The sequence below is a fragment of the Primulina huaijiensis genome, chromosome 1 (assembly GCF_012295235.1).
Source record: "Primulina huaijiensis isolate GDHJ02 chromosome 1, ASM1229523v2, whole genome shotgun sequence".
Classification (NCBI taxonomy): Eukaryota; Viridiplantae; Streptophyta; class Magnoliopsida; order Lamiales; family Gesneriaceae; genus Primulina; species Primulina huaijiensis.
Window position 1 is genome coordinate 20,674,062 of NC_133306.1, and position 27,969 is coordinate 20,702,030.

Genomic DNA, 27,969 nt, shown 5'->3' on the forward strand with positions numbered 1-27,969 from the left:
CATAAAATAAGATTTCGTTCTTTTTTCTTAAAATATTTTTTCACGTATTGAGTCAAATTACGTATGCTGTATGTATGTAAACATGAAGCTCATAGATATGAACACGAATCAAATAAAGAAGTATTTTTTAATACCTTCCCAAAAAAAATGACGATTTGTCTTGATCAATGATTAGATCCAATTGCATGTTTGATTTTGGTCCGATTAAACTTGAATTCATTGACGTGGGATTAGGGAAAACGGGTGAACATATGCTTGGGGTTTTTTTTTAAAAATATTATAAATTAATTAAAGCATTGTAAAAATACGGGAAGCTTGGAGAATTTGTAAAAATAGTACAATCCGGGATTTACTGTACCGGATTCAGATTTTTTATTTTTAATTTTTTGAAAAAAAAAGAAAAAGAAAGTGGGGGTGGGTCTGGCACGGATTCTAAGAATCCGTGTCTCCGGATTTTAATTTTTTTATTTTTTTTATTTAAAAAAAAAGAGATCGGCGACTGTTTGTGCAAAACCGTCGCCAATACCGTGGCTAATAGAATTCGCAACAGACTGTCACGGATTCTAAGAATCCGTGTCCACTCCGTGTGTTTTCTTCCTTTAAATAACGTTGCGGTATTCTTTCCATCATCGCCGAGTGTTTTCTTCCTTTAAATAGAATTGCGGTATTTTTTCCATCATCGTCGAAAATAATTGTTCCTCATATTCATTCTCGCATCTTATTTCTTTCATCCGATTTATATGCGCAAAATCCATCTTTTCTACTTCGATCATATATTAATATTATTTGTTGATTTTATCATCCATTTCATTTGAAGAGATACGAAGAGGTAATGTTTCAGATATTAGCATCGTCCGTTGATATTATTACAAGTTCCGTATAATTACGTCTGAGAAGGTAATGTAATTAATTTTTTTAATATTTTGTTTGTATTATTTATATTATATTAATGTAATTATAATTTTGTTCATTAACATTATATGATTAAGTATAATTTAGTTAAATTGTATATTTTTAATATTAATCGCGATATTAAAAAATAGTTTGAATATTAAAAAAATAATAAATATGATTTTTTGATTTTTGAAAATATTTCAAGGTTAGTATTTTTAATATAATAGTTCATAANCGTATTTTTTGTTAGTTATAAAGAATCCGTGATTCTGCTCCCTTTATAAATTGTGTCGATCGTGTGATTATCGGAATTCCTAATTTGATTTGATAGTTTTCTGTCGAATGTCAGAATTTTAGAGAATTGTGTCGAGTCTCGGTAATTCAGAATTTGATTTGGAAGAATTGTGCTGAGTATCAGAATTTGGGAGAATTGCGCCGAGTCTAAGTCGAATATCTGTTTTTTCTTTCTATATTGAATTGTTTTATGTATATTATATCTGATAATGTTTGTAATTTATTGCAGATATCAGGGATGACAATTTCCTTCGAACCCGTTGGAGGATCCGATACCCGACTCGAATAGAAGAGGGTATGGAGGGATTTTTAGACCCAATTAAATAATTGGGTAATCGGGTATGGGGATTTTCGGGTTCGGGTATGGAGGCGGGTTTGATATAATTCGACCCACACCCGACCCGAATACCCGTTTAAATCAATATATATATATATATGTATATATATAGTAATTATATTTATTTATATTAAAGATTCATCAGTCAATCCACCGATTTTCGGAGTTTTCAATACATATAATCATAAATTTGAAAATTTAAAAAAACGATGCTTTGTATATTAAAAGAGAAGAAAATATATAGAATTTCATTATATATACACACACACACACTTATTATAAAGCGTGAATAATTTTTTTTATTGTTCATTTAAATAATTTTTTAAATATTCATAACTTCATTGAAACAATTTAAATTTGAAAAAATTCAATTGTATATGATAATTGGGTATTTGGGTAGGGTATGTGTATCCGATAATCCGATGGGTATGGAGATATGGATGAAATTCAATACCCGATGGGTATGGGGATGAATTTAATAAATGGGTATGGGGATGGATGTATGAAATCCGACCCATACCCTACCCATTGCCATCACTAGCAGATATTAAACTCTGGTAGCTGATTTAATTACAAATTCCGTACAACGACATTTGAAAAGGTAATTTCAATAATTTCTTATATTTTAATTGTATTATTTATGTTATGTTCGACCAAATCTTTTTATTTTATAAAAAATATATATATAATAATCATAGTTAAAAAGCCATAAAAAAGCCGACAGAAAAGGAATTTATGATATTTAAATGTAAAATCTTTCACGAAAAGAATAGGACATCATTTTATAATAATCAAAAGGTATATTTGAGAAATTAGGGGTTTTATGGTTTGTCAATTTCAATTTACAGAAAGAAATTATTATTAAAAAAATCTCGTGGTGGTCTGTATCGTTATATAACAAAAATTTTATATATAGTAAAACAATTTTGAAAAATATAAATTTATCTTGTAAATTTGTCATTTGTTTCTGTTTAATATGTTTTTTTTATTCTTTTTAATTTTTTTTTATACTCTTAATTGTTAAAATTGTTAATATAAGAAATTAATATATTTGACAATTCTAATTACACATGTTTCAAAATCTAAAATATTAATATAAGTCATAACAATTTTTTATTATTATAAAAACAAACATTGATATTACTAAATATAAATTTTAATTATATTGATTTAACAATATATATTTTAATAATAATAATAATCTTGTAAATGATTCTTGAAATTTTATCTAATATAAAATATTTATTTTAATATATACAAGAAACACATAATTAAATTTTGTTATGATTGTATACATTATGTCATAGTTTTTGGTGCAGACATGGATACTGTGAGAGCTTTACTGTACGTAGGTGGCTATGTCATTATTGAAGTGAAAGGGGATCGGTTACGGTGACCGAAAACGCAACGGAAGCACAAAAATTTTGTTTTTCATAAGAAATTTTCGGCCACCTTGATTTAATGTGTAGCAAATACAAAAACAACAAAATGTCATACATAGTGTGTTTAGAAAAATATACCTATCAATCTCAAATGATTGATGTATGGCTCCAACTAAGGTGTAAACACCTTAGCTCTTCAATGGTAGAAACTATCTTCAAGCTTCCTTTGAGTACTCCTTGCTCAACTATTAAGCCCACCACCAACTAGGTAGATCCCCTCATATTTTGCACTAGAAAAATATGAGGATTTTTCTTTGAGAAGTGAGTGTTTTCTCCAACCATTGAAGAACAAAAAATTGGAGAGAATGAATAGTATTTTCGGCCACTATTCATGCTAGGAGAGAAGGAGAGACATTTTTTTTTGGTTGTGGGAAAAGTTAAAGCAAAAAAGTTGCATGCCAAGCCTTGGTTATACAAAAAGTTGTCTCCCAACCTTTCACCTCCCATACATGCAAATATTATATGGTTTTTAACAAATTAAAAACCCATGGACTTAATTTAATTATCTCAAACATTTTTGAGACTAATTAAACATTACTTGAATTTACTCAAGTCCACTAGTTAAATAATTTATTTAAATTGAGCTCTACAAGACTCAATATGATTTTATCAATTCAACACTTGAATTAATTTAATTATTTGGACTCTACTAGGTCCACTAGTGTTTAATTAATTCAACACTTGAATTAATTTAATTTAGTCCATAATAATGTTTATGAAAATCACAATTTTCAAATACATTATTTATTTGGCCAAATTTTAATTTAAGAACACATTCATAAATTAAAATTACATTTCTCTCATAGAAGTCATACTTCTATTTTTCCTTACGCCTATAAACTCATTTATAAGCCGTTCAACACATTGAACTATTTTACTTCTCAACGGGATCTAGAAAGCTAGTACTTGTGTGGCCCTCAATGGTTCATTGATACAACTAGCCGTGGGTTCACATCTCCATGTGATTCGGACTAAACATGTCCTTATATTAGCATACCCCAATTGCTCCATTCTTATTTATCAACTCCTTGATAATAAGAACGTCAGAACTCAAGTCTGATAGTACCCAACCAATCATGTTAAACGCCTAGCAGCATCGCTTACATGATTCCCTAGGTATCAAATGATAGTGCCTGCAAGAACCATTCAATTATGGTTAGCGTACAGTACGGTCCCTTCATCTCATATATCCCGACCGATTCGACAACCATTGGTTTATCGAGAGTTGTCAATGAATCGATACTATGTGTCATGTCGTAGTTGCATCGATGGTGTAATCTATGAAACCCCTTTCATAATTACCAGCATACTCTGATCAGAGATTTCAAACTACATATACATGAAAAACACATAGGATATCCATACCCGTAGGTAAGCGGTGAATCCCCGACTACAATGCATCGACTCCTATATGTTTCGACAGAATACCCAACCTTGCCACCTGATGACCCCATGAGAGTCGGTAAACAAGTCAGAGTGTAATTCTAGCACATAGAGTCTCAATGTTGTCCCGGGTCATAAGGACTAATGGTGTACAACCATAAACTAGGACTATTCCACTCGATAAGTGAGAACCACTTGGAAAGTCCTTTAATGGAGGGTTGTTCAGTGCACTCTACCTGGAGCACCTATCTGCATGCTCGGACATCATAAAGTCCCTTACCAATGAAACATGGTACTCACATCGCAGATACTAGTCTCAAGCTCGAGCGGCCTATATCCTTCTTAGCGGCGGCTGAATCGACTAGGAACCGTTTAGAATATACAGTATTCCAAATATGAGTTTCATGATACTCATCATATGAGCATCTCATATTCTTTCTACTATTTGTATATTCAAGGGCTTTATCTATGCAACTAGCATGGGTATATAGATAAAGATGTGCCAAAACAATAATTTCAAATATTATTAAAATAAAGATTGCTTAAACATAGAGTTTCATTGTGAACACTCGGCCAACACTTGGCTCGACGTGCACCTACTCTAACATGAAGATGGTAGGGTTGGATATAGTATCCCCGCGACAAGGCCCATTAAAATCTCTCGGTCTACTACATTTTCTCAATTGGTGAATTATGTGCCTCGCAAGTTGGAGATCGACCCATCAAAATTCTGCATCAAGTTGTCAACGAAATATTGTTATAGCTCGTCGGCTCGTTACATTGAAGAGCATGTCTATATCACAGATAATGATAGTCTACAATTTATGTTTGAGTTGCCGACACTGGATTGTATGTACTTGTATGTTGATTCATCGCCAGTGTTATAGAACGTAAGTGATTACGATTTTGATGCAGTCATGCCAGTAATAACGCAAGGTTTGGGAACAGTAGGTTTGAATGAAGCGGGACCTTCTATGTATCACGTCGATGAACAGTCAGCTCATACATACTCTGGGATCGACACTGGTCCTTGGGATCACCATATCACGGCTCACACTGAAGAAGACTATGCATGGGGGATGAATACAAGACGAGAGTGAGATTTTACTTCAGGGGGTTGGGATCATCATATCACGGGTCCATCAGGAGTTGATGTCGCATGGGGTTCTACTAGAACAGGCCAATTGGATTTAAATTCATGGGCTGATGAGGATAATACCACAAATGTTAGACATTTTGATAGTTCTACTGTGGATGCAAATATTCCAACCCCAATTACAGAACACATGCCTGAGCAAGATGATTTATTTGGGGACAGTTCGTATCATGTCATGAATAGCGATGATGATTTGTATGCAACATCAAGTGACGGAGAAGATGATCATCATGTTGACAATGCAAATGAAGGTACATCGGCGCGTGTGTTAATGTCTGGAGCAACAGTGACAGAGAACATTCCTATTGCACCGGAGCAATATTTACGTGATATTCCCCACTTTTTCAATGAAGTCTACGACGAACAAATTCCAGATTCATTTGGTATTCCTTCTGCATCTCGAACAAACTTTTACAATCCTGAAAGGCCAGAGCTCGGTGTAAAAATGGTATTTAAGAGCAAAAACGATTTAATAGCTTCAGTGAAGGATTTTTCAGTTCGGGTTTTGAGACGTGAATATATCGTTGTCCAAAATTCTCCGACAATTTGGAAGGTCAAATGCAATAACTGGTCCGAAGGTGGCAATTGTGGGTGGGGACTTCGAGCATCGTTGAAAAAAAGTTTAGGCTACTTCATGATCACGAAATATGGTGATGATTAGACATGCATGTCTACCCAAGTCGGTATAGATTACCACAACCTTGACGTAAACATGATAGCCAGTACACTTTTGGGAATCGTGCGTTGTGATCCTGCATACGAAATCAAATATGTGCGAGAAAGTATTAAAGAAAAATATGGGTATGATATATCGTATGATAAGGCATGGCAGAGTTTGAAACGCGCGGTGGAGGTAGTCTATGGCACATGGGAAAACTCTGTAACTTTGCTTCCTAAATATATGAGAGCTTTGTCGAAATACAATTCAGGAACTGTTGTAGAATTGAAGCATCTTCGACTGTATGACCATCCACATAAAGTCTTGAACTTTGTGTTTTGGGCATTCAGACCATGTATAGATGGTTTTCGACATTGTCGCACGTAATCAGTGTAGACGGTACCCATATGTACACCAAATATAAGTACAAACTACTCATTGCAGTAACATTGGATGCCAATAACCAGATTTTGCCGCTAGCCTTTGCGCTTGTTGATGAAGAAAATTACGAGTCTTGGCATTGGTTCCTCGGTAATGTTGCACGACATGTTACCAGAGGGTGTAGTGGTGTGTGCCTTATATCTGATAGACATGCGGGTATAACAAGTGCAGTTCAAGATCTCCCTGACTTCAAGCCTCGTCGTGGTGTTCATCGCTTCTGTTTGAGGCATGTTTGCTCTAATTTCAACAGCAAGTTCAAAAACATTCATTTAAAAGACTTATGTTGGGAAGCAGGGATACAACACTAAGTAGCAAAATTTAATGCGACAATGGAGGCAATTAGGACAAAGAATGCAGCAGCTTTCACGTATTTGTCAAACATTCGAAAAGAAAAATGGTCATTGGCTCATGATGGTGGATGGAGACGAGGGATAATGACAACGAACATGTCTGAGTGTACTAATGGTGTGTTGAAAGGGGTGCGACGTCTTCCAATAACTGCAATAGTGGAGATGACCTTACAGCGTTGCGTACACTATTTCATTCAACGGCAAGCGCGAAGTGATAAGATGTTGGAAAAAAATCAACCATGGACCGACTATGCATACTCTAAATTTGATATTTGGTCAAAAAAGTCAATTGAACATCGAGTAGTAAAATTTGACCAAAGGGATAAAACAGCATCCGTCGCGACAGGAGGAAGACCGGGTCGTCAACATCACGTTCAAGCTGTGAACATTTCTACGCGTGAATACACATGTGGTAAATTCACAATTTTTGGAATTCCTTGTTTACATGTTATATGTGCAGCGAAATAGTTTGGTTTGAATCCCGCACAGCTTGTACAATCATGGTTTACATTGAGCGAATACGTGAACACATACGATGGAAGATTCTACCCTATTCATGATGAACAATATTAGGATGAACCTACATTCCAATTACAACACAATGGTGTTCGTCGATAAAGGAGGCAGGCTGGTAGAGATCGCACGACACGCATAAGATAAAGATGTGCACCTTTAATCTGAGAAGATGTGGGCGTAAAACCCAACCAAGTAGCGCATCGCTGTTGTAAGGTATGTTTGTTGTTGGCGGTATCTACACCAGTGATTGGAATGCCATCAATATTCAACCCCCAAATAAGGGCAACGTCCTGCAGGGTGATAGTTGTCTCGCTAACGGTAAGGTGAAATGTGTGTGTCTCACGACGCCATCTCTCAACAATAGCTGTAAGCAAATGATTATCATAATATTTAATAGGACCACACTGAATGACACCATAAAAGCCCATGCGTGCAAGACATAGGCGGATACGGAGGTGAATCCCAGCATTAAGCAATCTCCAAAGACATTTGTCAGATCGACGTGGCGGAATTAGTGCATCCATGTTCTCAGTGTTGATACTATTTGATATGTGTCTACCCCGCAAATATAACACATTATACGTATTTTCAGCCATCTTGCAAACCAAAAGATCATTAGTTAACAAATATTATATTTTTAATCAACAAAATTTAACTACATTTTTTAAATTAAACGAAATTTATTTGAAATTTCAGGCTCAAAAAAATAAAACGTATTTGTTGATTACAAATTTGTAACAAGAATAATTACTGTGGATTAAATAATTTCTTTTAAAAAACAATAATACTTCATAATACGTAACATTTAATTATAATAAATACATCCGTAGTAATATACTTATAATAAATACATTATTAATAAGAATAAGGACAATTCTATCCCAATCCGAGAGATTTACTACATGTTATTAAATAATATATACGTGTCATTTTTTTATAAATTTACTATTAATTTTAGTAAATTTTTAGCTAATTACTGCCACTAATATTAATTTTTGCCACTAGAGCATTTTTTCTTAAAATATAGAACTCATTAAAATAAATCAAAAAATATATATAAAACAAATCGAGAATAAGTTTAAAAATTTCACGTAATTTTAACTTACGTAATTTATAACAAAATTAATATTATAATTATAGATATAATATACATAAAATTTCACGGAAATATAAAATCCGTAATTTATACACATATTCTAATTCCAATAATACAATTAAATATAATTCACGTAAATAATTATTAATAATAATAATTAACAATTCACGTAAAATTATTCTAATTCACGTAAATAATTCACGTAAATAATTATTAATAATAATAATAATTCTAATTAACGTAAATAATTATTAAAAATAATTAACAATTAAATACTTAACCATTAAATATAATTAACAAATAAATAATTAACATTTAAATATTATTAACAATTCACGTAAATAATTAGTCCAATAATACTTAAAATTCACGTAAAAAAAATATTTTAAAAACAATTATTGTGATTATTGTAATATTATATCACGTAATATAATTATTGTAATTAAATTTCACGTAAATTAAATTTAATTATTGTAATTAATGTGATTATTGTATATATAAGATTATATGACGTAAATATAATTATTGTCATAAAATTAAGTTTAATCGTTAATTATTGTAGATATAATATATATCACATAAATTAAATATAATTATTATAATTATTGTAATTATTAGATATAAGATTATATCACGTAAATATAATTATCGTAACTAAATTAAGTGTAGTTATTATTATTCCAAAATTTCTAAATCACAGTATTATAATTGCAATAATACAATTAATATTATACTTATGGATATTACTTAAAACTGATATAACGATCGAACAATAATAAATATTATTAACAACAAAAAATATCGTTACCTCTAATTATTCTGAAAAATGTCGAAGACTTACGTTAATAAATGGAAAAGTTGATGATCGGTATTCGAAACAAAGAATTGCTCCTGCGGCTTGCTCGACTTCGATGTGAAATGAGGAGGAAGGCACCGCATTTAAATACTGGAAGTAGTCACGGGAATTAAAAGTCAAGGGGCAGGTCATGGATTGAATCCGTGACCTTCTGCAACGGATTCAGACTGCAGTTAATATTAGCGACGGTTTTTTCGTCGCCAATAGCGACGGTTTTGCACAAACAGTCGCCGATCTCCTTTTTTTTTTAAAAAAAATAATAAAAAAATTAAAGTCCGGAGACACGGATTGGACACACGGATTCTATAATCCGTGCCACCCCCACTTTCTTTTTCTTTTTTTTTTTCAAAAAAAAATAAAAAATCTGAATCCGAGACAGTAAGTCTCGGATTGTACTACTTTTACAAATTCTCCAAACTTGTCATATTTTTACAATGCTTTAATTAATTTATAATATTTTTTAAAAAAAACCCATATGCTTGGTGAAGTGGCGTAATCCACTTTAAAAAAAAATATAGATATATTTTGCACTGAAACTACAGATGGGCCGTCGATATGGGCTTTTGTGAAACCACATAGGCCCATCTATCAGTAAGTGCACGTGACTCGGCACGAGATCTCATCTCAAGTGAAATCCAGCTCATTGTTAGATTCCAAGCGCCGCAAGTGAACAGTAGCTACGAGAAAACCCTTTTAGGAAGCTGCTGCTTCATTTCTAGTCGATTTCGCTTCTCTGCTAGAATTCATCACTTCTCTTCGTTTGTTCGGTCTGATTTTTGGATCTGTGAACTTCGGAGCTATGGACACTCGCAAGAGAGGAAGAGGTGAATTCGGTCTTAATGGGAATGCCGGTTTTAAGAGATCCAAGCCAGGTTTAAAACTTTAAGCTATTTTGTGCTCTTTGATACTTTTTTTTTTTGTATTTGTGTTATATATTTTTGTGCTTGAGTATTGTCTTCTGTCGTAGGCGTTGTTCAATTTTCATGTGTTGTTGTTATTATTATTATTATTATTATTATTTTTTGTTTAATTGGTTTTTCATGGGTAAATTTGTGGATCTTTAGTAGTATTTTTTACATGCGGTGATTAAAATTATTAGTTAACTCGTTTTAATTACTATTCATCCTGAAATACTTCAGTTATTAGAAAACTGTTTGTCAATCCATCTGTGTATACTGAACAATCACTTGTGAACGTAGCACGACCAGATTTCTCTGTTTCTTGTGTTCTTTGAAAGGAGCGATACTTTTTTCCTCTTTACTTTTTGAACAATTTGTCACGATGAAATATTCATGTAATTCATATTGAGCATATAAATTTTTTTTCTGCCTTGTAAATACCATACTTTATACCTTATTAATGAAAAATGTGTTGAGGTTTTCTTAAAACTAATTATGCTGTTATTAAGCAAATGATGGTACTTTTCATGCCTTCATGGGTATTCCCCCACACATTTACATGTTTACACGCATACATGAGCAATATCAAAAATCTAAGAAAATTCTAACTCAGAAAGAGAAATTAATGTTTTGTAACAGAATTGGACTCTTTGTCAAGTGGTATAGGAAGCAAATCGAAGCCATGCACCAAGTTTTTCAGGTTATAATCTCAACCCACTTAATATAAAAATTGAATTTAAATGTTTTTCCACTTTGCGCAAGTGGTAATTACAATTTATGTTTCTATTCTGCATTCATTAAAATTTTCCTAGGTTGGTACTTAAAAGGGTTTCGCGTATAGCTCTACAACGCAAGTTATATAAGTGGCAGTATGTCACAATTTTTTAACTATCCATCTCTTTTTGGGTGCCGGACTTTTTATTATACCTTTGTGGTAACATTGTTGTTCCCAACTTTGATGCTTTTGGAGAGGGAACATCATTTCCTAACATATCATGAACATTTGATGTCAATATAAGCAGCAGTGTTTGTATATTTTACCATTTTGGTATCAATATATTGATTTTGGAATGCTTCTATATTTTCATGGTCAGAAAATCTCTAGAAGCATTCCACAAGTCAAATTAGCTGGATCTAGAGTTTGAATAAGGATACTACCTCTCACACAGAATTTGAATAAAGATACTACCTTTTACATATTGGTGTTCAGCTTTTATTCTCGACAAAATTATATCAGCTTATGGTGTTTTTACAGTCTGTTTTTAGAATTTTCCAAGGTTCTAAAATTTCCTAGACACTAGTTGGACGCCTAACGCCTTGGCCTCCTAGGCGGAGACTAGGCGCCGCTACGCGGATTCCATGCTATCAACATAATAAGCTGAAGTTTGGTGTGTTAGGACAAGGCAACAAATCATATTTTTTGTTGAACTTTGGTTTATGACCTATACAAAACTTTTCATTTTTTTATTTAGGCTATAAATTTAAATTAAAAGCCTAATTTTTTTTAAAAAAATCCCAAAAAAAGCCAAAAAATTAAAATAACAATTTTCAGCAGCCTAGGTCTGCCTAAGTTCTCCTAGCCGCCTAGGTTGGCTGACTAGCACTTCTTCGGTGCGGTCGGTCCGCGCCTAGCGCCTAGGCGGCCGTCTAGGCCGATTTTTGGAACACATGAATTTTCCCCATTGATTTGTCTTTGACCCTACTCCGACTGGTCTGGGTGTAATTTGTTTATTTTTGTGTGATTGAGAAGTTTGTGGAGGCTTAGAAACAACTATTGGGTTCTTTTAGTTTCCTTGGACGAAAGGAAGATAAGATAAAAACTGGAATTATTACTGCTATTGTTACTACAACGATTATTTTGCTTCCGCATCCAGTCAATTCCTTGTTTGTGATTGTATCTTTACTGCTCAAACTAACCATGACCTTTCCTTGAATACCACATGCTTGCAATGTTATCTATTAGTAATAGGCAGATTTTAGTAGTATGAAGGTGAACATTATGTAATTAGGCTTCGCTCTTATGCCTGTTGGCAGAAGTAGCAGCATAAAACCTTTGTGATTATCCTGCTCCATTTGCCCTTCAAGAGAACATCTCTAATTTTTTTTTATATGTGGAGGTTGTTCGTTTCATTCATGATTTTTAAATAATGAGTGTGTAGGTGCCATATATAACAGAGAACTAAGAAGTAAGAGCCATCCTATCCGTGCCTGGGGGATGCATATGAAATTAAATATTAAAGGAAAAAAGGGCTTTTAAGGGGATTAGGATCTCAAGTTTGTCTCTGGTAGGTGATAACTGACAACCTTAGTGCCTCTTTTGAATTTGAGTTTTCATTATTCTTATGACTTAGGATTTAAATTTGGCACCCACTTTTTGTTGTCTTTGTGATGCATTAGCTGCTGAAGTATGCAAAGGAGAATTCCTGTTTATTTATTTATTTTTTCCATTTTTTGCAACTTTACCTTGTTAACCACTATGGAATATGGTTAAATGGTATTATGGTCAAAACCCCACTGAAAAAATTAAAATTAAATAAATAAAGGACGGGAATTTCACTTCCTGTATGGATGCTTTAGCCCCATTCTTTTTTACTTCTCACAAATCTTTGAACAAATTCTTACACAGAAAATGTCGTATCTGTTGCCGGTAGCTTATAACCCATTTGAAATCAAGATCCCAAGAGGTCTTGCGTTCGAGCTAATTATAACAAACCCCCTTCCCCCTAGCTCAAAATAAGATCGTGTCTCTCATATATTGCAATCCTCCTTTAATCATTTGGAAGGACTTTTTGGTTACATAGATGAAATAAATCTGATTATGGAAGATTTTTTTCTATTATGCAGTTCTTCTGGTTGTCCCTTTGGTGATAACTGCCACTTCCTCCACTATTTTCCCGGTGGCTATAAAGCTGTTTCCCAGATGATGAACTTGGTTCCTCCAGTCAACAGAACAGTGGCAGGACCACCGGCTATTCTGAATGGTTCTGCTCCCGCAGGTGTTAAAACCAAAATATGCAACAGATTCAACTCCGCAGAAGGTTGCAAATTTGGTGACAAATGCAACTTCGCTCATGGAGAATGGGAGCTCGGAAAACCTATTATGCCATCTCATGAGGATCCTCGTGCTGTTGGAGCTGTTTCTGGTCGTTTTAATGCCCCAATGGAGCCACCAGTGCCAGGACCTGCAGCCAGCTTTGGTGTGTCAGCCACTGCCAAGATCAGTGTAGACGCTTCCCTAGTTGGTGCCATCATTGGGAAAGGTGGGGTGAATTCCAAGCAGATTTGCAGGCAAACGGGAGCCAAGTTAGCTATTCGAGATCATGAAGCAAATCCAAATCTCAGAAACATCGAGCTGGAGGGTACATTTGAACAAATTCAGCAAGCCAGTACAATGGTGAGGGAGATAATTGTTACCGTTAGTTCGGGAAATGGCTCGGTGAAAGCAATTGGAGCTCCTGGAGGAGGCCCTCCTACACCAGGAAGCAACTATAAAACCAAGCTTTGCGAGAACTTTTCCAAAGGGTCTTGTACGTTCGGGGATAGGTGCCACTTCGCACACGGGGCTGCTGAGCTACGTAAAACAGGGCTATGAGTAAATGGTCTTTCACATGCTTCAAACAAATGCAATTGGGTTTTCCGTACGCAGTGCTGCTGCAGACCCCTAGAAAATGCCATCTGAGTTCATGTATAAATATCATAAATGGATATTTAATGTTGATTGTTTGCTATATTGTCTTGGATGCGAGCCTGTAGAATGCTTTGTTTACTTATTTTGCCTGAAGTATTTTCCATATCGTGATTTTTTCTGGTTTTAATGGGATCGTGGCTATTATGAAGTCATCATCAACAAGAACGTTTAGAAGATTGGTAAGTGCAACGGATGACTGAATTTATCTGACACGAATCCTTGCAGGAGTTGGATGTGGTCAGGTCCATAAACAGATATACCATACTCTCTCCTATAAATACTAAATATGCTTCACTTAAAATGGTTTCGTTACATTACATAAACCCCGAGTGCATAAATAGAAACAAAGAATCAAAAAGGTCGATCTGGAGCAGTAGCCTGTGTGCGTTATCATAAGTGGTTATTTACTTGCAATCACCCCTCGTACCGTACAAATAATTGCCATATAAATAATATAATACAGACATACGTGATATAAGCCTAGATTTATTTTACATGGTAACAGGCGTCTCTTCGTTTTGTTTAAATCTTCATTAACAACTAAACTCACCACCGGTGCCATATCTTTTGTTAGTAGCGGCACGCACATGCGTGGTAGCCGGGCGTCCAGTGCCCGTGGTGGTGCGGATTTGATGAGACTTGACAGTGCCCTCGGTTATGTTTTGTCTGGTCCAACACGATATATGAACATGATCGACCAAAAGTCAAAACCAGCATAACAGTAACTTATAAGAACAAGACTAAGCATAAGACTAATCATAGAAGATTTGGTTATGTTGAACCGGATAGTTCTAAGTCTAATCGGACATGGCTAAAATACATACAAGGTAAAGCTGGTCATGGTTATCATGCCAAGTTGAATTGGTCTCTCTGAAGTCAAGTCCAGTCGGACATTTCTATTTGAAGGGAAAACCTAGCCGGTACTTTAATTGCGAGCCGGTTCAAAAAAAAAAAAAACTGAACGAGAAGGATAAAAGGAATAAAGAACAATATATTAGATAGAAAACACATCACACAACCATACATGTTTATGCAAAACCTTGCACTCTTTTGGATACACACACTAATAAACCAGTTAAGTTAATCCAAATGTTAGTTTCGAAAGGGTTAATCCGATCATGACCAAAATATATTTAGGTACCACATGGTTTATTTGAATGATTGTAGACATCATAGAAAAAGCTTGTCAGGAATCCATTTGGTATCTGGACAATAGTTTTTCCAAAAACATAACTGGAAATTTCAAGCTACTCTCAAAAGTAATTGATTGCAAAGAACCAAAAATCACCTTTGGATATGATCTAAGGACAAGGCTGTGACTAAGGGTAGTATTAACCACGGAAAAGTACCCATTAAAGATGTACTGTTAGTTGAAATATGTGATTTAACTTGATCAGTATTAGCCAACAATGTGACAATGGATATTCTGTTGAATTCAACAAGTACACCTGCATTGTCAAATCTGCTAATGATGATATCATGCTAAAAGGATTAAGAGAACAAAATAATTATAAAGTTAGCTGGAATGATGATCACCTTGTTGCTCTTAGTTTTTATATTGCTATACATGGTAATAAAAATTGGTTATGACATAAGAGATTTTAAATCACCTAAACTTCATGCAACGTCTACTACTAAATTTTTTTTTGTAAGCTATTTTCGAAAATTACAATCAACACATGCATTTTAAAAGATCATTTAGTACTAAAAGAAAATACCACAGTTAAATAATTTTAATCTTGTCAAATTCCTAGACTACTGTTTTAAAGAAACTCAAATGTAACATCCAATATCCTGCTAAATCATCAACATAGTAAAAGATGAAAATGTATAAAAATAATAATGTTTCAATCCTGACTCATAAACATATAAGGCAGAAAACGTATAGTCCTTGGGTTAACGTGCACACACCCAGCTCCGCATACTCAGTCTTCGGTGCTTCCAGTCTCCACATCATCATGCTCACCTGCATCATTCACACCTAGTGAGTCTAAAGACTCAACATACCTGAACCACGATAGTAAGTACATATACATAACATGCAACAGTGAAACGTACTGTAATTAAAATACATTTCATGATCTTAAAAGCATGAACTTAAACATAACATGTCAAAACATAAACGTATCCATAACATATCATATCATATCCACATATACGTGTTCATTTCTTTTTATTGAATTCAGTTAATTAGTTGTGACTTTCGTATCAGCTCTAATTCGATGGATCCATCTACGTATAACCGCGTTACCCGCGGCGGGGACATCAACGATAGTTTTACCCGTCCACTGAGCCTTGGCCTTACATGTTCATGTTCGCGTTCGCGTTCGCGTTCGTGTTCGTATTAGTCACAACCAACTCTCTTCCTTCAAAACATGTTATTGTATTCATCACTTATGAAAATCATGCATATACGTACAATTTCTTAAAACCAAGCATGCATCGTTTTTTTTCCGTATTTTCATAAAAATTCATATTCATAATAAGCATAAACATTTTAAACATGCAACTTTGGTGATCAGGGCGCTGCTAGGACTTCTAACTCGACCCAGGTGCAAAATGACTCCTGAAAACACTAATTGACCAATTTACCTCTGGACCTAAAAATTTCGACCCGAAGTCAACCGGACTTAATAAAACACCTCAAAACATATTTAAAACCATTTTTTAGATGTAAACTCGAGCTCATGCAAGACCTTCTATAATTCGTCTTAAAACTTGGACCGGGGGTCCCGATTTTAACCCGAAACTCAACCAAAACTTTCCAAACTTAAACCACGTCTTGAACCTAAGACCCTCGAAAATGACCGAACAACGGTTAAAAAAATTCTGCGCAACATATCCGAACCCTAGTTGCCTCTCTTGACCACCCTATTCGATCCTAGGCCCGAACCAGCATGTCCAGACCTTAGCCAGCAACCGTCGGACCATGACTAGACCCACGTGCACCTGATTGGACTACCCGCAACGAGCCATGAACGCAAGAATGCACCATCGCCTGATCATGCTTCCCACGCGACTACACGCCTAATCGCCACGGCTTGCCCCTAACCCTTCGAACCAGCCTAGAACCGACCTCCCAGGACCCTGACTCAGATTCTCCATTGTCTGAACCACGGCTTGGAGTAGGCCTGCACACAGCCACCTTGACCCATCCCTCGATCGAACCCCCTCCTAGCCCAAAACATAAGATCCGATCGCAACTCTCACATAACCCATTCCCGGTTTGTTTCTCATGACTATGCACCTTCAACTAGACATGTTTGAGCCTTCTACCCATCGGTCCTGACAGCCCCTTGCAACAAGAGTAAAAAACGTGAGAATCAATTAATAAAAATCGATTTTCTCCATGAACATGCATTCGAAACTCACATAAAACATTAGAACTGCAATAAATCATGCACAATCAATCAAAAACTCATATTATGGTGTGAAAGACGATAAAATGGAGGTATCGAGCATGCTTTTGCGTATTTACGTTCGAAACCTGGATACAATCGTGTAGAACGGGCACCGAAGGGACGAGGAAGAGTTCCTATGAATTATTTTTGAGAAAACTGAGCACAATGGCTGCTGAAATGCCACGAGATGCTGCTGCTGGGACTTGGGAGGGACGACTGAATGCAATGAGTGAGGGGATTAGGGTTTTGGGGTAGTGTTTGTTATAATAAGATTATATGATGGGCTCTTAATTAAAAATAATTAGGAGGAGCAGGAGTTAGGGCCAATATAACTTAAAGTAGTCCCATTAAGCCCAAAAACACCCCCCAAAATATTTCGTTTAATTATGTTTTTTAAAATATTGTCTGATCCCTCAAAAAACTCTCCGTTTTGCTAAAAATTGCTATCAGTTTAAAATATAAATACCCATCTAAGGTCCATTTTTGAAAAATCATACATATATACATCATATATTAAATAATTAAAAATAATTATTTAATAAAAATATTTTTCCTTAACTGTCTCTGGTCTGCGTTCCTCGTTCGAGCGAGAAATACTGCTAAAAGCCATAATAAATGAAATCTTAACAACCATGAAATAAAACACCTATCCATGCCATGATCATGCATTTAATGCATTAAAAATAATTAAGCCCATATTTTAGCAAAACTCTAGATTGCATGCACTCAGGTTACGTAGTTCAAATTTCCTAAACCTTACACTTCAAGTATATTTCCAGTTTGAGTAAGCAAGAGTTGGTTTCTGGATTGTCTAAAATTGATTTTTACCAAAGATAAGATCATACCACATGCCATCTTAGTAAGCAAATGAGATCGACTTTTAAAAATATAGGGTATAATATTTCAACCAAATGCTTGGATTTACTGCACATGGATCTTTTTTAGTCCTACACTAGTGAAGATCTTAGGAAGAGTGAGATATACTATAGCGATTGTAGATAATTATTTCAGGCTTTCTTGGGTAATATCATTGCATTCAAAAGATCATACAAGTGTTTAGTTGATTAATATTTTAAAACATCTTCAAAATAAGATAGAATAAGTAGTTATAGGGATACTGAATTTACAAACAAAACTCTTTCATATTATCTAGATGGCCAATGAATCAAGCATGCGTTCGCTGTTGTTAAGTCACCACAACAAAATCTTATTGTTGAGAGAAAAAACTGCAACTTGAAGGAAACATCTAGAACAATGATAACTGATTTTATATATCTTCAAGATTTTGAGCAGAAGCAGTTAATATAGTTTGTTACACTCAGAACAAATCAATGAAAGTAAAAAATATAATATGATTCCGTATGAGACCTGGAATAGCAGAACATTTGATATATCTTACTTTAAATATTTTGCTACAAGTGTTTCATTCATAACAATGGTAAAACACATCTAACCGCGTTTGATGCTAAATCCGATGCTGGTGTGTTCTTATGATATTCATATGTTAGCAAAGCTTATAGATTTTACAATTACAGAACTATGTCTGTTGAAGAATACGTGCATGTTGTATTTCATGAATTTTCTATATGTCAAGGTGGTGAAATTAGCAACATATATGATTTAAGTAATAGAACAATGATGATGAAATAGACTTGAGAAGAATAGATAGAGTTGCTCATGAGATAAGTCCATTCGGAATTGAAGAAACTTCAGTCAATCAAGCTGAAAATGAAGTTGAGCCGATGAGTGACCACCAGCCAGCGACACCTCAAGAATAAGATGCCACAAACACTACTGAGGATCAAGATGCTCAACATCTCCCAATCCCTTTGGATCTAATCACTGGTGGAATAAGAATCATCAACTCGAGCTCGTCATTGGTAATCCAACCGCACTTCTTAGAATTGGAGGACAAATGATAGATGAATTCATGCATGCTGTACTTTTATCTCAACTTGAACCTAAGAATATATTTTAAGCCTTAGGAGACTTAAATTGGATAGATGTCATGCAAGATGAACTTAATCAATTTGAGAAAAATAAAGTTTGACACCTTGTTCACAAACATTCTAATCAACATATAATTGGAACTAGATGGATGTTTAGAAAAAAAAAACTAGATGAAAGTGGATCTATTATAAGAAATTAGGCTAGACTTGTGGCTCAAGACTATAGATAGGAAGAAGATATATATTTTGATTAATCATTTACTCATGTAGCCAGACTTGAGATCATAATAATATTTCTTGCATTTGCAGCTTATAAAGATTTTAAAGTATATCAAATGGATGTTAAATTAACATTTCTTAATATATATTAAATGAAGAAATGTATGTTGAACAATCGCTTGAATTTGTTAATCACTTTCATTCTGTTTATGTGCTCAAAATTGTAATGCTTTACATAAACTAAAGTAAATTTCTCGAGCTTGATATGATGCTCTGTATAAATTATTGCTTGATCATGAATTTTTTTTATTGAAAGTGTAGTTAAAACCCTATTTAAGTTCACTAAAGGTGAACATTTTTTACTGGTATAAATATATGTTGATGATATCATATTCGATTCCACTAACCCCAAACTATGTGACAAATTCTACAAGTTGATGCAAAATAAGTTTTAAATGACCATGATGAGATAAATGACTTTATTTCTCGGAGTGCAAGTCAAGTAGCTAGACAATGATATCTTCATCAATCAGAACAAGTATACCAAAGAATTACTTAAGACGTTTGGCATGGAGAGTCGTGGTGTTTCCTCAGCCCCTATGAGCTAATCAATAAAACTATACAAAGATGAAGGGAGAATCTCGGTGGACATAACCATGTATAGATGTTTGATTGGGTCATTGCTATAACTAACTGTTAGCCGGCCAGACATGATGTTTGCTATCTGCATGTGTGCAAGATTTAAAGCAAACCCTAAGGAATTATATTATAGCTAAATATATTTTAAAATATCTTAAGGGTATTTCTTGTGTAGGTATTTGGTATCCCAAATACTATAGTTTTAATCTAATTGTCTAGCTAGAAACATATTAATCCATATAAATAGCATTTGGACCTTGAAACAGCTCGATATTGTTTGTTATCACAAAATATTATGATATTTTCAAACTAACACATATTTTTAAATACAAATTACAATTCACTTATATTAATTGTAACTTAAATAATAATAGTACTAAAAATATTAAATAATATATTTATTATATGAATAATAGCCAAAATTGAGGTATTATAATAACAACAATAACTTTTATTAACATTAATAAAATGTAGATGATGGATACTAGTAATAATGATGTAGTATAATACTAGTTAATCATAATTAATGATGGTTGGAATAATATCATATTTAAAAATAATTATAACATTGACAATACTGAAAATACATACATTCATGATAATTGTAATAAAAAAATATGAACAATAATTTTAATATTATAATAACAAATAATACAATGATATTTATAGATATCATGAAAAGTAGTAAAATTCTATTAGGATTTTTCCTAATAGTTTAACCATGTCAAATATCTGATGTTTATCTTTCCAATTTTTGAATAGATATCATAAGATTAGATAAGACATTATTCATTCAACGGTTTCTAAACTCTTTTAGAATTCTCAATGGACATTTTGACTTAAGTAGAAAATCTAATAATCCATGTTTGACTGAGAAACTTCAAGTTTATTAATAAAAAAAATCCATGATTGTGATATCATTATAATATCAATTAACGATCAGACATCGCCAATGTGATAACGATACAAACTTGTTAATATGATGGAAAATAAAAATTTTGAACATCAAAATTTCAATTGATTTATTTTTACCTATTTTGGAACGCATTCCCAAATTTTAGGCAGTTGAAATCTCATCACGATTTAGTAGTTGTGCTAAATTTCACAACTTTCAAATATAAAATCCACTTATAAACACCTTTATAAGCCATATGTTTGATCTCAATCAGATTAAATAATCAAATTCAACTCCTTGAATTTGCCTATCTCAATGAAAACACAAAAATCAAAAATTGTGTGACACTCAATGGTTCATAAATAAAACTAGCCATGAGTTCAGAGCTCATGTGATTCGAGATAATATCCCAATTTTGTAAGAATAAAATTGGATATCGGGGCAATGCCATTTAACTCAGCCGAGATAAAAGGACAATCCGCTGATAAACTCAGTCATGAAATTAAATGGTTATGTTGGACTTCGATTTTGCTCCATTCAATTTTAATCCCTTCAAATTTATGTGGAATTCAAGGCTCAATTTTTCATCGTACATCCATCTTTCTAAAAACTTTTGCACAATTTGTCGCTATCTCATATCTTTTTTTTAAAAATCTATTTATTTCATTATTATGCACTTATTTAAATTTCATCCTCGACCCATTAGATTTAAGTTAATTGAATTGTATAAATTCCAACAAAACAATGAATTGTACAAATTCAATACACCAGCAACATATTTTTTAACATGAAATACGGATTATGGATATGTGTATTTATCAAATTAATTTGAAATCATCGATAAAAATTTTAAAAAAAACAGTTTTTTTTAAAGGGAAAGACTCTTTCTCTCTCTCTTTTTTTTTTAAAAAAAATATTTTGAACAAAAAATCAATATCATTTAACAAGACATGAATTACAAAGATTTCCAGAAACATGGAATGATTGTAAACTTCTTCTTGCAAACTCTTGAGCCACTTGATTAGTCTGTCTCGGACAATGAATTACTGAATCTCTAGGAGTCCTTGAACAAAGGCTGTGAATGTGTTCAGCGATTCAGGGAAAAAAGGGGCATGAATTGTGGTGAGTGCGTCTGTTTCGATTATCCATTGAGACCAGCCAGGATTTATGGCCATAGGAATGCCTTCCTTGACTGCTTATCAATGGGGTGAGAATTTGCCATGCAAAATCCTTCTTTCAGCAAAAATACTTAGATTTTTTCATTAACTTGTTCAATTTAGATTTTTTGTTCCACTAAGTTTTCAAAATTTAGTTTTGTCACAATAACTTTTAATTTTCGATTATTTTGGTTCAATCATTGATGTGATATCGGAAATAATGACGTAGCTTCGAAAATTAGTGACTTGACTGATGTCACACGTCAACAATCGCAAAATAAAAGTTAAGATTCTAAAACAGAACTTTGAAAACATTATGGAACAAAACCCAAAATTTAAACCAAAAAAAAATTGCAATTTAAGTTTTATAACTTGACCTATTTATTGTTTTAGTCATGCAACTTGTCAATGTTTGATTTTCATTCAGTGAGTTGAATTTTTTTTGTTTGGTCTTTTTTCACCATAAACTACTAAATCTATTAAAATACTTATTTAGAACCGATACTCTTCTACAAAGATCATATAACAAGAATAAAGTATATATTATACACAATAAAATCTATATAAACAAAAATAAAAGAAAACGACAAGTTTTTTATCTTTCATTTTGAAATATTGTGTGTCGTTTTACTTTATTTTTCCACTTTGTTTTTATTTATATTTATTTTGATGTGTGTAATATGATTTTATTATCACTAAAAAAAGAGATATATAAGTGAACATCGATGTCATGTAAACAATATTAGAAAAAATTAGTGACTTTTAACTAAGAAATAATCAAAAGCATAAAAAATATTGGTAAATCATTACAATTTTCCAAAAAATAAAAAAAATCATTTCCTGCGGTAAATGCCAAAGTTTCAGTTCATACCTGTGCGTGTGAAGACATAAGCCAGCCCACAACCTCGCAGCATTGCGACGATCCGACATCATTTCTTGGTCTCCTGGTACCTTTTCGATGTTTCTGTGTTTCAGCCGCACATTCATCTGCTTGTGTTTTATGTAAGTGGAATAAGGACTTTGATTTTCTTCATAAGCTCTCAACTCGCCTGAATAGTAATTTACTGATTATTGGTAGAGATAGTGTCAAATTATTTTCGCTTACACACGTTCGAATGTATGTATTTATAAGAGTGTTTATCTCGTAGAGAAATCTCGGAAATTAGACCAGAGATGCCCATATGCGTTCGTTGAAATGCTTACATCATGGTTCCCACAAAAATAACATAATTCACAAAAAAAAAAAAAAAAACTGAACTTGTTACTTAATTATCTTATTCACCCTGTTTAATCTTGCAGTAGAATATAATGTGCTCATTTTTATTCATCTGCTGCTTAACATTCTTCTGCTGGTGACTCCCTAAAGTTTTATCAACTATACAGTCATGATCAAGCTAAGTCACTATCGATCTAGACGTTGCATGGAAGGATTTGTAATGATCAGAATGTATAGTTCAACAGAAGTGAAGCAAGATTCAGCTGTTATAACATAGATGATCTGCAAAATTATTTTGTCCTGCTCCAAATCAGAGCTTGATACTTCACTCGACCAGAGGGGCATCCGTGTTTTCAGAAGATATTGTTGAAAAGGTCCTTGAAAAGTTTGGAACTGCTGGCATGCTGGCTCATCATTTCTTTTTGCGGGCTGGCAAGCAACGAAATCACAATCATAGTGTTAGAGCTTACCATACCATGATAGAGTCTTTGGCAAAAATAAGGAAGTATGAGATAGTGTGGGATCTTATAAACTGCATGAACAGCAAGGGAATGCTGAATATTGAAACCTTTTGTATTATTATGAGGGAGTATGCAAGGGCCCAAAAAGTGGATGAGGCTATATATACATTTAACATAATTAAGAAGTATAATGTGCCTCCAAATTTGGCTGCATTTAATGGTTTGCTGAGTGCTTTGGGCAAGTCGAAGAATGTTAGGAAGGCTCAGGAGATTTTTGATGGCATGAAAAATCAATTGGTTCCTGACTCAAAAACTTACACCATTTTGCTTGAAGGGTGGGGGAGGGCTCCAAATTTGCCCAAAGCTAGGGAAATTTTCATGGAAATGGTTGATGCTCATTGTTCTCCGGATATTGTGACCTACGAAATCATGTTTGACATTCTTTGCAAGGCAGGAAGGACAGATGAAGCAATTCAAGTTATTAAGGAGATGGAATTTGGTGGTTGTCAGCCGACATCTTTTATTTGTAGTGGTTTGGTCCATACATACAGGATTGAAAATAGATTTGAGGATGCCATAAATATATTTTTCCACATGGAAAAAAATGGAGTTAAACCTGACGTTGCAGTGTATAATGCCTTAGTGCTTTTTGTATAGCAAATAAATTCCAGAATGCCTTAAGGTTGTGGCTGAGATGGATGATAAGGGGGTGAGGCCTAATTCATTGACTTGCAATATTCTCATGCATAATTTGATTGATCGCGCGGAATCTGATCAGGCTATTAAGGTGTTCTGTAAGTTGTCCAAAATCTTTGAACCAGATGCCGACACTTACACTATGATGATTAAGATGTTTTGTGAAAGGGAAGAATTTGAGATTGCTCTGAAGGTGTGGAGGTATATGAAAAACTAGCAGTTTGCTCCAAGAATGCACACATTTTCTGCACTAGTTAATGGCTTAATCAGCAAGGTCGATGTCTCTAGAGCATGTGTTTTAATGGAAGAAATGATAGAAAGAGGACTCTGACCTGGTAGGCATACATTTGGGAAGCTGAGACAACTACTTCTGAAAGAAGGGAGAAACGAGGTACTTGAATTTCTGCACAAAAAGATGAATCTTTTGGTTACTTGAACCATTTCCTGTCTCATGCACTTTAGACATTACCTTGCCCCACTCAGGTTGCCTTTCCATAGCAGCTAGTGCTGTAACTAGCCCCAAGGTCACCTACACATTCGCCTTAACCTCGATTTAGTAACAAATAATAGCTTTTAGGCTTGCACCAACGAAAAACTCACATAATAAAAGCATTCCTTTGGACTTTTCTTCTTGGACACGACAACTCGAATATCAGCTGAAGTCTTGCAAAAACACAGTGGCGATTTCAGATACCTTAAATTCAAGCTGAGCTTCACGTTTGATTTTCGACATCTGCTTTGTGACTCCATTGTTGATGTTACCCTAAACTCACAGTCTTTGTAAAGCTCTGATAAAGAAGAACTTGATGTTACAAAAATTTATTTAACAAGGGGATGACATTTTCGTCAAGTCATATGCAAAGAAACTGAAAAAGGATAAATAATTGCATCTGTCACGCCTGGACTCACAACATCTGTTAGAGTGGTAATGTGTACAAAAAAGTTTTGAAATCGCAAGGACACATTAGCCTATTTATTTTAAATAAGGGTTTTAGACAAATAGAATTTTCACAGGGGTCCGAATGCTATTATCTCAATTTTTGGATAGTGGTTGCATACATTATTTGAGATGTTACTTACACAATGTTTGGTATGAATGGACACACACACACCCCACACACGACCAGGAACCTGCACCGCTACTGATAAGTGCGCACTGAATAAACCCTCGAACTAAACACATTAGCCTGCAAAATACGCCATTTGATTATGTATCTTTATCAAATAGTTGAGTTAAGTTTTACGAAAGATTAAAATAATAAATTATTAAATTATTCATATATTTCATTTATCATCATATCTTTCGACCAATCAATGTTGAACTTAACCCAAAAATTATTGTAATGATGGCATGAATATATATATTAGACAAATTTCCTCTTATATGTTTTTCCTCGTGTTATGAAATCTTGATTTATCTTAAATCTCATCATTAATTTATGGATGTGAACGGGTTTTAAAATGAACTCTAAATCTTTAGAATGTTAGTGATAATGTGTGATTCGATGCTAAGTAAGTTATATGTGATACTGTCCATGCATATTGGTCGAAGTTTTATCTTTTATGAATTTGCATGTATATCGATTCTCAAGATAGCTTGTGAAATCAAACCTTTTCTTGAAATCTATACGATTTATCGGTTAAAATATGTATATGATGATTCACTTATATTACATCTGTTTGTGTTTTCTGCTGGTAGTTCGTAATTTGAATTTTGAGCATTTGAGTGTTCAATGTTTACTATTGAATCGATCTCAAATGCCATTAGAAAGTAATCGTTTTTGTCTATGATTATGTATACTGTGTATGCAAGACTACGAGAACCAATGTCGCAGCATGCTATTAGGAAACCTGCATCCATTTGTCTCTTAAAGGTTTAGAATATTGGTATATAGGTCATTTTGAGGCAATGAGGGTCCTGTGCTACCAGAGATTTGAAATTGTATTTGTGAGGAAGGGATCGACCAATTTCCTGCCATGTTGTTTATTTCATTGAAGGTCATTTGGTATAATTGTGATCTACAGTTGAAAAGGCATGGGGAAAACTTATTTGATTTGTCTGTATATGTACATGTCCTAGTTAAACTTCTTTATCCCAGAGGCTTTTTATTCAGGAAAATCAGTATTGAGATTCAGGGGCATTATTAAATGGGCTTGCTGGGGAAAAACTCAGCATTGAAACTACTTTGTGCAATATTTTGCTACAACTGATTGAGATATGCCTTTATAGATTGATACTGCCTTGTCAAGTCTCGACATTTATGTAATGTATTGTTTGCAATATGATTCGATTCTAAACTTGTAACGTTACTAAGACTTAACACACTATGTGCTATCACCATCGAATATTTAGTGGCAATCTCGTGATCAATTTCAGTACTGTATTTTGATTTCATTTGCCATGACTTGACTTGAGTGCGACATTTATATTTACTAGTAGCAAAGCGTGGGTAAAGAATTTGAGTGCACTATGAATATTGGTCGTAAATTTGTAAATCAATGTAGATACATAAATTTTTCAATAACAAATGTTATTTCACAGTTTATTTATCATTTCAAACAACCATGAATATTTAATTTTTTTAATATTTTTCTTGTTTGATTTTTTAATCATTCAATATATTTTCTTCTTTTTAATTTTTTTTTTTTTGCTTCTTTGTTCGATTAAATTCAGCAATTACATCATCATATCCGATTTTCATGTTTTCATTGTCGGATTTGATGTTGATTATTATCTTAATTTATTTTCATTCATCATTGTATTATGTTGATGCTATTTAAAGAAACTATATATGAATCTTATGATTTTTCTATGTTTTAACTTTTTTATATTTGTGTTCATATTTCTCACCATTTATTATTTAATTTAGACATGATAAGATAAGATGGAGTTATATCCTCTGATGTTATATAATTGATTCGTCTGTTTCGAATTAATGGATGCTGTCAAAGGTTGTGGCGATGCAAATATTGAACCTCGAGATGTAATTCTGGAATTAAACTGACCAACCAAAAACAAAGAAATAACAAAATTCGAAGTTAAATAGACAAATGACAAAATAATCATATTAATATATAACGACAAACATAGATAGTGTGATACCAAAATATGAACATAAAGTATATCAAAAGATAAAAACAAGACATGTGAGTAATTTAGTAAATAAACATTGATATCGACAAAAAATTGCTTGGTTTTTTTATGTAACTAATGCATATTCTTCTTCTTATTATTCTTATAACGATGATATATTCAATTATGTTTTTTCATTGTATTATAATTTCATATGATGATTCAGGTAACTTGAATCATTTTTTTGTCAGTC

At 33.5% G+C, this 27,969-nt stretch overlaps 2 protein-coding genes, 1 long non-coding RNA gene and 1 pseudogene across 3 annotated transcripts; all 4 read left to right on the top strand.

The window, feature by feature from the left end:
* Positions 1–1,265: 1,265 nt before the first annotated feature.
* Positions 1,266–2,896, top strand: LOC140973145 (uncharacterized). Its single transcript, XR_012174576.1, has 3 exons — positions 1,266–1,339; positions 2,070–2,126; positions 2,845–2,896. It is a non-coding gene; the product is annotated as an uncharacterized lncRNA (long non-coding RNA).
* A 3,322-nt stretch (positions 2,897–6,218) lies between these two features.
* LOC140972416 (uncharacterized) lies at positions 6,219–6,913 on the top strand. Its single transcript, XM_073434853.1, has 2 exons — positions 6,219–6,466; positions 6,556–6,913. The coding sequence occupies exons 1-2, from the start codon at positions 6,219–6,221 to the stop codon at positions 6,911–6,913; spliced, it is 606 nt and encodes a 201-aa protein (XP_073290954.1).
* Positions 6,914–10,061: 3,148 nt separating this feature from the next.
* LOC140983616 (zinc finger CCCH domain-containing protein 52-like) lies at positions 10,062–14,121 on the top strand. The gene is made up of 3 exons (XM_073450739.1): positions 10,062–10,295; positions 10,962–11,022; positions 13,167–14,121. The coding sequence occupies exons 1-3, from the start codon at positions 10,223–10,225 to the stop codon at positions 13,912–13,914; spliced, it is 882 nt and encodes a 293-aa protein (XP_073306840.1). The 5' UTR covers positions 10,062–10,222; the 3' UTR covers positions 13,915–14,121.
* A 9,036-nt stretch (positions 14,122–23,157) lies between these two features.
* LOC140959394 (pentatricopeptide repeat-containing protein At1g77360, mitochondrial-like) lies at positions 23,158–25,332 on the top strand (annotated as a pseudogene).
* Positions 25,333–27,969: the final 2,637 nt, after the last annotated feature.

Excerpts from the sequence above, each read along its gene's own strand:
- LOC140972416 (XM_073434853.1), top strand. The coding sequence starts at position 6,219 with ATGATAGCCAGTACACTTTTGGGAATCGTGCGTTGTGATCCTGCATAC. Across the intron at positions 6,467-6,555 it reads GAATTGAAGCATCTTCGACT|TGTAGACGGTACCCATATGT; the intron begins GTATGACCATCC and ends GCACGTAATCAG.
- LOC140983616 (XM_073450739.1), top strand. The coding sequence starts at position 10,223 with ATGGACACTCGCAAGAGAGGAAGAGGTGAATTCGGTCTTAATGGGAAT. Across the intron at positions 10,296-10,961 it reads TTTTAAGAGATCCAAGCCAG|AATTGGACTCTTTGTCAAGT; the intron begins GTTTAAAACTTT and ends GTTTTGTAACAG. Across the intron at positions 11,023-13,166 it reads CCATGCACCAAGTTTTTCAG|TTCTTCTGGTTGTCCCTTTG; the intron begins GTTATAATCTCA and ends TCTATTATGCAG.